Source organism: Acipenser ruthenus, chromosome 60, assembly GCF_902713425.1.
Source record: "Acipenser ruthenus chromosome 60, fAciRut3.2 maternal haplotype, whole genome shotgun sequence".
NCBI lineage: Eukaryota > Metazoa > Chordata > Actinopteri > Acipenseriformes > Acipenseridae > Acipenser > Acipenser ruthenus.
Genome location: NC_081248.1, coordinates 2,347,059 through 2,362,500, shown reverse-complemented (window position 1 = coordinate 2,362,500; position 15,442 = coordinate 2,347,059). Strand labels below are relative to the sequence as shown.

General features: G+C 42.2%; 1 protein-coding gene across 1 annotated transcript in view; it reads left to right on the top strand.

The window, feature by feature from the left end:
- The window catches only part of LOC117409947 (voltage-dependent calcium channel gamma-7 subunit-like), a 42,797-nt gene that overhangs the window by 4,879 nt on the left and 22,476 nt on the right, over positions 1-15,442 (top strand). Inside the window, exons 2-3 of the mRNA XM_059018578.1 lie at positions 10,181-10,376; positions 10,844-10,930. Of these exons, the coding sequence (XP_058874561.1) occupies positions 10,181-10,376; positions 10,844-10,930 (283 nt within the window). The remainder of the gene's footprint in view (positions 1-10,180; positions 10,377-10,843; positions 10,931-15,442) is intronic.

The window sequence follows — 15,442 nt, the reverse complement described above, 5'->3', positions numbered from 1 at the left end:
ACATGTTTGTATTGGTTGTGTTCATCTGAATGCGTGTTTTTTTTATGTTGTATAATATCAAGGATGAAAATAAGACTCATTGAAGTCATTGGCATATATTCAAAGGTGGTGGTTATCTCTTCAGCAATACATCCTGTAGGGGTTTGTTTTGAAGGGGTATAGTGCAGGCGGTCGTACATGCGCAGGTCACACGTCTCACATTTTCATATATCTGAAGAACCTCTTACCCGTTTGTCATGACACTTGGTATTAACAATGTGTAACATGAGTTATTGAGAATATCACATTCTGGGGACACAGGGGGGTGTCTGTCTGTCTGCACATCCGTCCCTCTGTATGTCACACATTTAAATGTTTGCATATATCTGGAGCTCATGAAACATAACAGTATTTAGCTTAAAGTTTCCTACAGTAAAAGCACAGCAAAGTGTAATAAAGCACAGTGAAAGCATGGTAAAGCATAGAGAAGCATTGTAAAGCACAGAGGGGTATGGTAAAGCATAGGGAAGCATTGTAAAGCACAGAGAGGTCTGGTAAAGCATAGGGAAGCATTGTAAAGCACAGAGAGGTCTGGTAAAGCATAGGGAAGCATTGTAAAGCACAGAGAGGTCTGGTAAAGCATAGGGAAGCATTGTAAAGCACAGAGGTGTGGTAAAGCATAGGGAAGCATTGTAAAGCACAGAGAGGTCTGGTAAAGCATAGGGAAGCATTGTAAAGCACAGAGAGGTCTGGTAAAGCATAGGGAAGCATTGTAAAGCACAGAGGGGTATGGTAAAGCATAGAGAAGCATTGTAAAGCACAGAAAGGTTTGGTAAAGCATAGGCAAGCATTGTAAAGTACAGTGAAAGCATGATAAATCATAGAGGAGCATTGTAAAGCACAGAGAGGTGCGGTAAAGAATGTTAATAAACAAACCACTCTAACTCTATCTCTATCTCTAACCCTAACCCTATCTCTATCTCTCTCTATCTCTATCTCTATCTCTATCTCTATCTCTATCTCTAACTCTAACTCTAACTAACTCTATCTCTATCTCTATCTCTAACCCTAACCCTATCTCTATCTCTAACTCTATCTCTATCTCTCTAACCCTAACCCTATCTCTATCTCTATCTCTATCTCTATCTCTATCTCTATCTCTAACTCTATCTCTAACCCTAACCCTATCTCTATCTATCTCTATCTCTAACCCTAACCCTATCTCTATCTCTGTCTCTATCCCTATCTCTATCTCTATCTCTATCTCTAACTCTAACTCTAACTCTAACTCTATTTCTAACTCTAACTCTAACTAACTCTAACTCTATCTCTATCTCTAACCCTAACCCTATCTCTATCTCTAACTCTATCTCTATCTCTCTAACCCTAACCCTATCTCTATCTCTATCTCTATCTCTATCTCTATCTCTAACTCTATCTCTAACCCTAACCCTATCTCTATCTATCTCTATCTCTATCTCTAACCCTAACCCTATCTCTATCTCTATCTCTATCTCTATCTCTATCTCTATCTCTAACTCTAACTCTGATGGCCCACAGTTGGATGATGTAATGTGTGTAGGGTGCAGTCCTTCCTCCTCCATATCACTGCACTGTGACAGAGAGAGTGTTGTGGGGAGGCCTCCCGTTATTCAGCAGGGCTAGAAGTTAACTTTTAAGGCAGTTGTTAGGATTTGCTGTCTGTCTGGATAGTAGGTAGCAAAATGGTCTTATTCAGTAGCGGTTTATTCGACTAATAATTATATATATAAACAATTTTTAAAAATAAACACCTACCTACTGTTTTAAATAGACTGAATATCCCAAACTATCACATAGTAAGCCTATATTTAAATCGCAGTGTTTATTGAAACCACCTTGTGCTCAACTAAGTAATGGAACTAATGCAATTCTTTGTCGAAATGTATTTTGTTTTATCCTTACATTCTACACCCTGGGATCCTTCAAGAAGCTGCTTGATGAGATTCTGGGATCAATAAGCTACTAACAACCAAATGAGCAAGATGGGCCCAATGGCCTCTTCTTGTTTGTAAACTTTCTTATGTTCTTATGTTCTTATAAATTATAAGGTTACAACCACAACCAAGCTGTTTTGAAAATGAAAGCTAATTCCAGCACAGTACCGCTACATTTAAAAGATTCATGCAACATGTTATACTAACCGGTTTGTTCATAAATATGTGTGCTCACACACTGCCTTTTCACAATTTTGAAGAAATTAACTAAGAAGTAATAACAGAATAAGGGATATCAACCAAGATTTAAAAAAAAACACATGCTGGATTCATTTTATTAAACAGTGACATTAGTTAGCCATGTGTGTAAGTTATAGATTGACAGAGCAATATATATATGATTGGTCAAAACAGGTCACATGGGGGTGTGAATATTATAGCATATTCCCATGAGTTCAAACTTTTTTTCAAAAAGGGCCGAATCACTTGTAGATATCCATACAGCACTAGAATTTAGAAAAAAACAAAAGATAGCCATATTTAAATGTATATTAATAAACATGACTAAGCACATTTAATATATCATTTTGAAAAAAACGGTAGCCATATTTAAATTCACAATAAAGATGACTGGCGAGTGTATATCAGTTTTGATCTTTTGGGAAACCAAACTCTAGATGATATTTTGGATGAGTCTGAAGAAAAAGTAATACTGCTAGGCATCGAACTTTACCGAAGCACAGCTTCTGTCCATTTTTTATGCCACTGTCCGAGTATTTCAAAATGTAAATGTTGCCGCTGTGAAACAGTACTGCAAATCTGGCATGGATGCCTCCTGTCACTACTCCCGGATCACAAAGGACGAATAAAATAATAATAATAATAATACTAATAATAATAATAATAATAATAATAATAATAATAATAAATCTTACCCAACACTGTCACCTGACACTGCCACAGGTCTTGTGAGAAAGGTTTGTTTTGATGTGCAACTAAATATGGCCAGACATGGCAAAGAAGGTCCTGTCCTGCTGCACTTTCTCAGACAGAGAATTGTGAGGGTCTGGAACCAACTCCCCAGTAATGTTGTTGAAGCTGACACCCTGGGATCCTTCAAGAAGCTGCTTGATGAGATTCTGGGATCAATAAGCTACTAACAACCAAACGAGCAAGATGGGCTGAATGAAGCCTCCTCTCGTTTGTAAATGTTCTTATGTTCTTATGTTCAAGGTGACTTTAACACACCTGGGGCGTGTGGATATCAGAGTATATCCCACACCCTGTCGTGCCTTATTGCTTACGCTTGCATATATATATATATATATATATATATATACAGACGTGCTCAAATTTGTTGGTACCCTTACAGCTCATTGAAATAATGCTTCATTCCTCCTGAAAAGTGATGAAATTAAAAGCTATTTTATCATGTATACTTGCATGCCTTTGGTATGTCATAGAATAAAGCAAAGAAGCTGTGAAAAGAGATGAATTATTGCTTATTCTCCAAATATATTCTAAAATGGCCTGGACACATTTGTTGGTACCCCTTAGAAAAGATCATAAATAATTGGATTATAGTGATATTTCAAACTAATTAGTTTCTTTAATTAGTATCACACATGTCTCCAATCTTGTAATCAGTCATTCAGCCTATTTAAATGGAGAAAAGTAGTCACTGTGCTGTTTGGTATCATTGTGTGCACCACACTGAACATGGACCAGAGAATGCAAAGGAGAGAGTTGTCTGAGGAGATCAGAAAGAAAATAATAGACAAGCATGGTAAAGGTAAAGGCTACAAGACCATCTCCAAGCAGCTTGATGTTCCTGTGACAACAGTTGCAAATATTATTAAGAAGTTTAAGGTCCATGGAACTGTAGCCAACCTCCCTGGGCGCGGCCGCAAGAGGAAAATCGACCCCAGATTGAACAGAAGGATAGTGCGAATGGTAGAAAAAGAACCAAGGATAACTGCCAAAGAGATACAAGCTGAACTCCAAGGTGAAGGTACGTCAGTTTCTGATCGCACCATCCGTCGCTTTTTGAGCGAAAGTGGGCTCCATGGAAGAAGACCCAGGAGGACTCCACTGAAAGAAAAACATAAAAAAGCCAGACTGGAATTTGCTAAAATGCATATTGACAAGCCACAATCCTTCTGGGAGAATGTCCTTTGGACAGATGAGTCAAAACTGGAGCTTTTTGGCAAGTCACATCAGCTCTATGTTCACAGATGAAAAAATGAAGCTTTCAAAGAAAAGAACACCATACCTACAGTGAAACATGGAGGAGGCTCGGTTATGTTTTGGGGCTGCTTTGCTGCGCCTGGCACAGGGTGCCTTGAATCTGTGCAGGGCACAATGAAATCTCAAGACTATCAAGGCATTCTGGAGCAAAACTTACTGCCCAGTGTCAGAAAGCTCTGTCTCAGTCGCAGGTCATGGGTCCTCCAACAGGATAATGACCCAAAACACACAGCTAAAGCACCCAAGAATGGATCAGAACAAAACATTGGACTATTCTGAAGTGGCCTTCTATGAGTCCTGATCTGAATCCTATCGAACATCTATGGATAGAGCTGAAACTTGCAGTCTGGAGAAGGCACCCATCAAACCTGAGACAGCTGGAGCAGTTTGCTCAGGAAGAGTGGGCCAAACTACCTGTTAACAGGTGCAGAAGTCTCATTGAGAGCTACAGAAAACGTTTGATTGCAGTGATTGCCTCTAAAGGTTGTGCAACAAAATATTAGGTTAGCGGTCCCATCATTTTTGTCCATGCCATATTCATTTGTTTTCTTATTTACAATATTATGTTGAATAAAAAATCAAAAGCAAAGTCTGATTTCTATTAAATATGGAATAAACAATGGTGGATGCCAATTACTTTTGTCAGTTTCAAGTTATTTCAGAGAAAATTGTGCATTCTTCGTTTTTTGTGGAGGGGTACCAACAAATTTGAGCACGTCTGTATATATATATATATATATATATATATATATATATATATATATATATATATATATATAAAGTTAAAGCATATGTTTCACTAGTTAAACAGGATAAGTACGCAAGGTAGTGATAATTAGAGTCCCGTGTTTTTCGCAAATAAAAAATAGCACGAAATAAAACTAAATGTAACATAAAACGAAATAAAACTAAATGAAAATATATAAAGAAATTAAAATAAATTAAAATATAAATCAAAGTAAAACGAAAAATCATTATAAAGCAAACATAGAATTACATTTTTACATTGGGAGGTTGTGGCAAAGTGATTAACAGTGTGCAGGTGCAGGAGTGCTGTGGTGATCAATGAACAGACAGACAACGATAATCCAGGTGCAATGGTGTTTTATTTTTATAATCCAAAGTCTGATGACAAAAACAGTAAACAATAATGATAACAGGGCATACAGCGCTGTGTATCGCTCCGTTTAATCCACGGGTTGGTCCCGAAATAATAGTCCCGATATTTAAACACCCACACGTAACACAAACACAATCACAAGTCCACAGTGACTGCTATAGTGCTCATGGTGCAAATACAATTAATCGTGAACAATGGTGCAGTGTTGTCTGGGTAAGTGCTGGCCTTTGGTGACAGCTCCGAATCGTGCCAGCCGTCTAATAAGAACATGACAAACACAAACAAAAACACTCACGATAGCAATTAGGGATGCACCGAATCCGAGGTTTTGAGATTCGGCCAAATACCGAATCCATCTCAAAAGATTTGGCCGAATACTGAACTGAATATTGAATCTACAAAAACTGTCAAGAAAACTGAAGGAAACTGTTGAATGAAAAACATTCTGGCATTCTGGCAGCTACTTACAAGGGACGCGCACAATCTATAGTTTTGAGCTTTTTAGTTCATAATATTTTTATTACCGAATGGAAATATATCCCTGAATAAGATTTCAGTTTGAAACTTACACAATTTACCGCTAGCCCCCTCCCCCCACAATACAAACGTCAAAATACAGAACTGTTTATCTTTACAAGAAAGGAGAGCTGCATCTTTGCCATAACCCACTATTTTCTTTAATGATGTTTCAACCTGTGTCACCTGATCTGACAGTAGGGTTGCCAACAGACTCCAGAATCTCGGGACACTTTAAGGAAAGTCAGGTTTTGTAACTCACCTCTCTAAACTGCAGTGTATTCAGTAAAGTGAGTGTGAATTGTGCGAATTGTCGCTAAATTAATTGAATTGTTTTACTTAATTGCTACCAAAAGCACACACATGCCTGCGAGGATCGTTTCCATCAATCAGACCTATTCAGCAGCTGATTGGCTTTTTGAGTCTGACTGGGCGGGACTGTGTGAAGCAAGAAATTTTAAACAAATAGAAACTTTACCTGCTGTCACAAGGTTAAATGAGAGTGCAGGTGAGTGCACAGTTATCTATAATAATGGTGTTGCGCTGTTTTGATAGATATTGTTTACTGTATAAAAAAATTCAAGCAATACGATTAATCGCTGTTACGAGGCTCTCCGGATAGAATCACCACCACAATTAAACAATTAAATACATTTACTAAACTGCTCAAGCAATTCACACTCACTTTACATGTCGAATGCATTGCAGTTTAGAGAGGTGAGTTAAAAAAACCTGACCTGCCTTAAAGTGTCCCGAGGTTCTGGAGCCTGTTGACAACCCTATCTGAGAGCTATGAGGAAAAAACTACAGTGAAGAGTGACCTGAATCTCCCTGTGAAATAAAACCCACGTTGATTTAAATGCACACCTATCAAATAGGTTATGAAATAGTTTTAAAAATATTTGAATAAAACACAGGGGTTCCCAAATGGTTCAACTTGTATTGACACATTACAATAACATAATTTAATTTACTAAAGCATATTGTTCAACGTCTTGCACATCTGACAGTTGTAAAGTTACAAAAAATCTCTATTTCTGTCCCCCCTTTTTTCTCCCTCAGTATGATCTCTAGAACACGTTTGACAGACACAGCAACAAAGCACAAAAGTCTACAACAGTCTGCCGTTACTGTATATTACAGGTTTACTGCATAACTTTACTCCATGAAAAGTGTGATGTGACTGTGCTGTTGCATACGGGGGTATGTTTGCATTCGGTAGCTGCATGGCGTGTTTAGTGCGTGCGCCACCAGTAATAGGGAGTTAAGAGCCGCGGCAGAATTCATCAAACGTGTTCTTGTTATTAAATACAAAAGTTACGTTGAAGTCCGGATTTGTGTCTTTTATTTAAGAAGAACTGCTCAAAAAGTAGGTATTCGGGCCGAATCCGAAACCGAATCCTGGATTCGGTGCATCCCTAATAACAATATGGGTTTTTCCTTCTGGTTCAGCAATAACCGTACAAAGGAACAGATCACTTCGCTACGTCCCCTTTTGTACTGTCAATCATGATCCCTTAGTTAACAAGGGCAACCGCTCCTCCAATCAGCGGCTGCCACATCGTTTCCCTTCCGGGTCGATGATTTAGTGTACTTTCTAGATGGCCAACTTCCGCCTAACCCTGGGAATTAATTGTCTGGCCATCCAGTCCAGGGTACTCTGTTCCCTTTACACAGCGCCCTCACAGGTCAGGAGGGAGATTTATCACCAAGAATCATTCTGTCGCTGTCACAGAGCTTTAAACAAAAAAAAATACTTTAAATAAATACTTGCAATCGTACTTGTCAAGACTCAGCCGTTAGACGAGGTCTGAAGGGAAACGGAAGCTCTGACTAGCGCAGATGTATAATTTGGAGCGAGTCGTTTGGGAATTCAAATTGTGATGAAAGAGAAGAGTTTGAATTTGTTTCTAAGATGCCTAAACTGCGCATAACAATTAAACAACGCTGCAAAGACTTTGAGCATGAGGGGATGTGTGCAGCTGACGGTGACAAAATAATGAAGTGCAGATTTTGCAACTGTCGGCTTGAATATGAATCGAAAGATACCGTCGCTAAGCATTAGCTGTTTATTCCTTTTGGGGAAAATATGGCTTGTTTGCTTGTATTTTGTATTAGTATGCTAATTCTTTGTTTTATTTCAAGTGGTGCAAACACGGTTTTGGTTTGAATGGATTTGAATGAATGAATCTGCTTTGCTTAGTGTTTGAATACAGAGAAGCTTGTTCTGCTTCAGTGCAATGGGATTGAAACACAATTCCTATCGTTTTTTGTTTTATTTTAATGGATAGATTGCTGGATGTGCAATTATTATGGCAGCCCCACAATAGTAAGGTAGTGTAAATACATTTTTATTTTAATTTTACCTTATTATGTTTTTATAGAGGCATGGACAGCAATTAAAAAGAGTGGGGGCTGTACATTACCGTTACTGCTGCTAATGAGAAATTATGGTAACTAAATTACTTTTCTATGCAAGGTCTGTTTATGTCAAAATGTTATAATGTTTAATAACAAATATGTATGTAGTTAAAACATGATGTATACTATACTATTATTGATATACATCTATCTGAGTTGTTTTATTAATGTGCATCTGTAATAAAACTACATTTGTGAAAAGAACATTAGAACATAAGAAAGTTTACAAACGAGAGGAGGCCATTCAGCCCATCTTGCTCGTTTGGTTGTTAGTAGCTTATTGATCCCCGAATCTCATCAAGCATCTTCTTGAAGGATCCCAGGGTGTCAGCTTCAACAACATTACTGGGGAGTTGGTTTCAGACCCTCACAATTCTCTGTGTAAAAAGGTGCCTCCTATTTTCTGTTCTGAATGCCCCTTTATCTAATCTCCATTTGTGACCCCTGGTCCTTGTTTCTTTTTTCAGGTCAAAGAAGTCCCCTGGGTCGACATTGTCTATAACTTTTAGGATTTTGAATGCTTGAATCAGATCGCAGCGTAGTCTTCTTTGTTCAAGACTGAATAGATTCAATTCTTTTAGCCTGTCTGTATACGACATGCCTTTTAAACCCAGAATAATTCTGGTCGCTCTTCTTTGCACTCTTTCTAGAGCAGCAATATCCTTTTTGTAACGAGGTGACCAGAACTGAACACAATATTCTAGGTGAGGTCTTACTAATGCATTGTAGAGTTTTAACATTACTTCCCTTGATTTAAATTCAACACTTCTCACAATATATCCAAGCATCTTGTTGGCCTTTTTTTATAGCTTCCCCACATTGTCTAGATGAAGACATTTCTGAGTCAACATAAACTCCTAGGTCTTTTTCATAAAACTGAAAATTATAAAAAATATAAAGAATTTCACAGAACTCTGGTGATAATCTGTTATGAAGAGAAAGCAGACAGATAAATGAATGCACCTCCAGACTGTATTTTGTCTATTATTCATACTAATAAAACAAGGAAGCCGTTACTTGGCTCATGCTAACGTTATAGCTATTTGTGCCTGTTTTTTTTATTTTTTCGTAGTTAGAATTTTGATAGTAATAATTGTCTACCTATTATGTGTTCATTTTTGCGTGGGTGAAGCCAGGGATAACATTATACTATTCTCCATGACAGATTAAATTAGCATTTTATAACACTGAATAAACATAATATCCTGTTAGTTCACCGCCTGTTATCTTATAAAACCACAATCACAGTTATTTAATTTTACTTTTGGTCCATAAAATAAACTTCATACCTTTAAATTGTATCCATGCTGTTCTGCTACTGTAGGTACAGTATTTGTGCTCCACTGTCCAATATGATTGGCATTGTGGGCCTCGTGCATATCTACATGGGACGGTACAAACCTCAGTCATCTACAAATCGGGAAGCTCTATAGCGATGGTTTCCTGCTTCATGAAAGATAATGTACGTATTTAAAAAAACTAATGCCGGTAATTGTGAACGTGTTCACTCAGGGTCGGTCATATAAACTGCACAAGAAAAATGCTATTGCATAAAGAAAAAACACTAGTAGCAAATTAAGAGTTTTGTGTAGCAAAATGCTACCAAATATACGTTAACTTCTAGCCTTGTATTCAGGTCACATTTTATTAAAGCACTTCCATAGTATTTTCCAGGCAGTTACAGTGTAATTACTGTGTTGTGAGAGACACCAAATTTAATTATAATTGGCCTCTCTCTCTCAGACCCCTCTCCTCTCCTCAGTGTGTTTGAAATAATCTTGTTTCTCTCTCTCTCTCTCTCTCTCCCTCTCTCTCTCTCTCTCAATCTTTCACTCTCTATCCCTCACTCTTTCTCTTACTCTCTCACTCTGTCTCTATTTTTCACTCACTCTCATACTCTTTCACTTCTCTCACTCTCTAGATGAGCTCCTTCAGCAGTCGTGCGCTCATGCTCCTCTCCTCAGTGTCCGGTGCCTGTGGGTTGCTCCTGGTTGGGATTGCCGTCTCCACGGATTACTGGCTGCTCATGGAGGAGGGAATCATCTTGCAGCAGAACCAGACCACTGAGATCAAGATGGCGCTCCATGCTGGGCTCTGGAGAGTCTGCTTTGTAGCGGGTGAGGAGAGAGGAGAAAGGGGGAGTGAGGGAGTGAGAGGGTGTGGAGGGACTGAGAGGGTGGGAGACTGAGGGGGTGAGAGAGGGTGAGAGAGTGGGGAGGGAATGAGAGGGTGGGGGTGTGAGGGGGTGAGAGAGGGTGAAAGGGTTGGGGAGGGAATGAGAGGGGAAGAGGGGGTGAGAGAGTGGGGGTGGGAATGAGAGGGTAGGGGAGTGAGGGGGTGAGTGGGTGGGGGAGTGAAGGAGTGAGAGGGAGTGAGAGTGGGGGGGTGAATGAGGGGTTGAGAGGTTGGGGGAGTTAGGGGGTGAGAGGAGGTGAGAGGGTGGGGAGGGAATGACATGGTGGGGGGGTGAATGAGAGCGTGAGGGAGTGAGAGAGGGTTGGGGAGTGAATGAGAGGGTGAGGGAGTGAGAGGGGGTGAGAGGAGGTCTTGGTCAGTGCTTTTTCTTGTTTTCTCTCTCTCTCAGGTGCTGAGAAGGGCCGCTGTGTGGCATCGGAATATTTCTCTGAACCAGAGATTGAAATCACTACAGAGAACACAGCTAATATACTGAGTGAGTTCAGAGCACTATACTACAGTATACTACAGTGGTACAGCGCTCTATACTGCAGTATCACAGCACTATACTACAGTCTAGGATCCTCTCTCTCTCTCCCACTCCCACTCTCCCTTTCTCTCCATCTATCTCTCACACTCTCTCTCTCACACTCTCTGTCTCATCTCTCTGTCTCTGCTGTCTCTGTCTCCTATCATTATCTCTCAGTCTCTCTCTCTGTATCACAACTTACTTTCTATTTTCTTTAAGCATTTTATATCGTTGTTGTTGCTGGCGGTGAGACGGGTGGTCGGGTTCAATAAAGTGAAATCAGCCTCACATATGAACAAAGCGATTGGCATTTTTTTGAGTAAAAAATGTAGTTAATACAAGTGTGGAAGAATAATTTGTTTGAAATGATTCTTTGATTTCTGTAATGCCTCTATCTACACCTCTTACTAAAGTAACTTTCCCGCTATGGAAAAATAATGTCACCGATTAAAATGATCCCTCTCGGTTGTAAAAGCTATGAGATCTAACATGTGATGTCTTTTAGAAGACAGATGTTTGTATTGTTAAATAATCCTGATAATGCATTGAATGTTGCCTGGTGTTCTAATGTAGAGGGCAAGGATTATGATGTGTTTTCTTTGTGGGGAACAGGGGCACCATAAACATTAACATCAAGTTGAACTCAGAGTCAGGGTGAGTGGTACCCGTGGTGACATGGAGAGCGTAGGTTGAGGAGCCGGTGGGACCTGAGCCTCTGCTCGACAGTGTATGCCGGTCTCTCACGGCAGTGTGGAGGGTCTCAGCCTTGCATTGCGATGGGACCTGAGCCTCTGCACGACAGCGTGTGCCGGTCTCTCACGGCAGCGCGGAGGGTCTCAGCCTTGCATTGCGATGGGACCTGAGCCTCTGCACGACAGCGTGTGCCGGTCTCTCACGGCAGCGCGGAGGGTCTCAGCCCTGCATTGCGATGGGACCTGAGCCTCTGCACGACAGCGTGTGCCGGTCTCTCACGGCAGTGAGGAGGGTCTCAGCCTTGCATTGCGATGGGACCTGAGCCTCTGCACGACAGCGTGTGCCGGTCTCTCACGGCAGCGCGGAGGGTCTCAGCCCTGCATTACGATGGGACCTGAGCCTCTGCACGACAGCGTGTGCCGGTCTCTCATGACAGTGTGGAGGGTCTTAGCCCTGCATTACGATGGGACCTGAGCCTCTGCACGACAGCGTGTGCCGGTCTCTCACGGCAGCGCGGAGGGTCTCAGCCTTGCATTGCGATGGGACCTGAGCCTCTGCACGACAGCGTGTGCCGGTCTCTCACGACAGCGCGGAGGGTCTCAGCCCTGCATTGCGATGGGACGTGAGCCTCTGCACGACAACGTGTGCCGGTCTCTCACGGCAGCGCGGAGGGTCTCAGCCCTGCATTGCGATGGGACCTGAGCCTCTGCACGACAGCGTGTGCCGGTCTCTCACGGCAGCGCGGAGGGTCTCAGCCTTGCATTGCGATGGGACCTGAGCCTCTGCACGACAGCGTGTGCCGGTCTCTCACGACAGCGCGGAGGGTCTCAGCCCTGCATTGCGATGGGACCTGAGCCTCTGCACGACAGCGTGTGCCGGTCTCTCACGGCAGTATGGAGGGTCTCAGCCTTGCATTGCGATGGGACCTGAGCCTCTGCACGACAGCGTGTGCCGGTCTCTCACGACAGCGTGGAGGGTCTCAGCCCTGCATTGCGATGGGACCTGAGCCTCTGCACGACAGCGTGTGCCGGTCTCTCACGGCAGCGCGGAGGGTCTCAGCCCTGCATTGCGATGGGACCTGAGCCTCTGCACGACAGCGTGTGCCGGTCTCTCACGACAGTGTGGAGGGTCTCAGCCTTGCATTGCGATGGGACCTGAGCCTCTGCACGACAGCGTGTGCCGGTCTCTCACGGCAGTGAGGAGGGTCTCAGCCTTGCATTGCGATGGGACCTGAGCCTCTGCACGACAGCGTGTGCCGGTCTCTCACGGCAGTGCGGAGGGTCTCAGCCTTGCATTGCGATGGGACCTGAGCCTCTGCACGACAGCGTGTGCCGGTCTCTCACGGCAGTGTGGAGGGTCTCAGCCCTGCCTTGCGCTGGGACTGAGCATCAAGCCGGATGAACGTAGGAAAGGCGGAGTTCAACCCACTGATCCCACGTCTGGGAGGGAGCTACGGGGGTGATCCTTTGTGTGCGTGTGTGTGTGTGTGGGGCGGGGGTATGGGTGAGCCTCAGTCATCCCCGGCAGTGCCCTGTGTGTGGGGGGGGAGTGGAAATTTAAGGTAAGTAGAGTGAAAATTCCTCCATATGTCAGCCAGGTAAAAATCATTCCTCCCAGGAAAGCGACTTTAGCTAAATTTGTTTTCCGCCCCCAAAACTATGTAATGGATAATTTTACATGGAATATTTGTACTTCGATGGCTTTGTTGTTGTTGTAGTTGAGCAATGTCTTTTTAACAACGGAGAAAATCCTTTTGGGCTTTAACCCTTTGCAGTCCATTTATTCAGTTTAAAAGTTTTAAAAGTATTTTTTTTCACAGTAAAACAGGTTTAAAAGGCACTGCATATCAGCAGGACACTCAGTACTGCATCTCCAGCCCTGCACCCCCCCTTGTTCGCTGTATTTTTCACATACCTCTTCATAGTCGTGCATACCGATAAATCATCTCCTGATCACTCATTTTATCACCAAACTCCTCAATAATGCGATCCAAGTCATTATTTTATTACTCTAACATCTCAAAAAGCTCTGCAAATGTCTGTGATATTCTCTGAGCGCTGGATGCAGAAGCAGCTATCTTGTTTGTTTATGTCCGTGTTATCTTTGTAGTGCCGGGGCTAAGTGTATTTGCTCAGATCTGCCCCTTTTTTTTCGGCTTCTCTCGGCTCCTATCGGTCTCACTCGGCCATTGAATGGTTTTCTCAGCTTTTTCTGGAGAAAAAAACGACTAGAGATCTGTTTTTTACGTCTTTTTGATGATGTCGGACAGGGTCCGACATTGGACCGGAAAGGGAAAATTGCAATGTTGGACCAGGTCCGACACAGGACCGCAAAGGGTTAACATTAACAGGTGTCTGGATTTTAATAAGAGAGCGCAGCTATTTGATTTTTTAAACAGCCAACGAGCGATTGTAATTTATTACAGGAGATGCATCAGACTGCAGTAAGTCTCACTGGCAGTCTGAGTGGAGGGGTGTCTGTACTTTAACTCATGGCTCAAATTTTAGTGCTGGGGTTGCTATTTTATTTTCTCTAGGGCTTGGAGCAGAAATGTTATCTACAGATGAGATTGTTCAGAGAAGAGTTTTAAAATTACAGGTAAAATATAGCAGTATTTATTATTGATTTTATTAATATTTGTGCTCCTACGTTGGGGGGAGCAGGTTTTATTTTTTAAAAAGCTGAGTCAGATGCTGGGGGTCTGTGATACTGACCAATACCAGATACCATGAGGAACCCAATCCGCAATCTGTCAGGGAGCTGACCGCTGTGTTAAATGAATTTGACCTGGTTGACATATGGAGGAATTTTCACCCTACAGACAAACAATATATCTGGATTAAAGTAAATCAGAATCATCTGTCAGGGGCATGTTTGGATCACAAAACATCAGATGAATAAATTCATTAGAAGCTGTATCTTACCCAACCCTATTTCTGACCATCATTTTGTATCTGCCACTGTCTTAATATCCACTGTAACACACTTAAAATCATATCGGCATTTTAACACAAAACTGCTACAGATCACCAATTCATTAATCATTTTAAACTTTTCTGGGAAAACAGGAAAAAGGACAAAATAAATTATACCAGTCTGAGACAGTGGTGGGATTTTGGTAAAATTCTAATACAAATCTTCTGTCAGCAATGCACTCAGTATGTCAGCAGCTCAGTGGGCTGGAGAGAGATGGTGGAGTTTGAGAAGCAGCTGGATGGTCAGAGCAGTGAGGGGTGTATTGGGGCTGCAGGAGAAGAGGCAACTTCTGGGCATCCTGCTGGAGGAGAAGGTGAAGAACATGACCTTCTCTTTGGCCTGGAGAAGAAGACAGCAGAGCATAAACAGAAGTGCTGTCTAAGGCTGCCTTGCGGGATGGAGGTCTTCAGCCCTGCGGAGCTCAGGCGGGTAGCAATCTTTATAAGTGAGAGCTGTGACCTGAGAGAAACCGAGCAGCTGCATCAGGGTCTCCGCAGCCTGAGCGGCCTGGAAACCCTGCTCACCTTCCAGGAGCTCAATGCTGCCACTACCAATGGGAAGGTGCCTGGGATCGATGGGCTGCAGGCGGAGTTTTATAAATGTTTCTGGACCTGAATTGGCCTCTGAGCATCTCCCTGCTGTGCTCCGATTATAATCTGCTTTCCAAGGCTATGACCAAACGGCTGAGGACACATATAGACTCAGTGGGGCACAGGGACCAGTCCTTCTGCGTGCCAGTGAGATCCATTTTTGATAATTTGTTTTAAATTAAAGACCTTTTTAATGTGTCCAAATTTCCTTCCCTCTGTG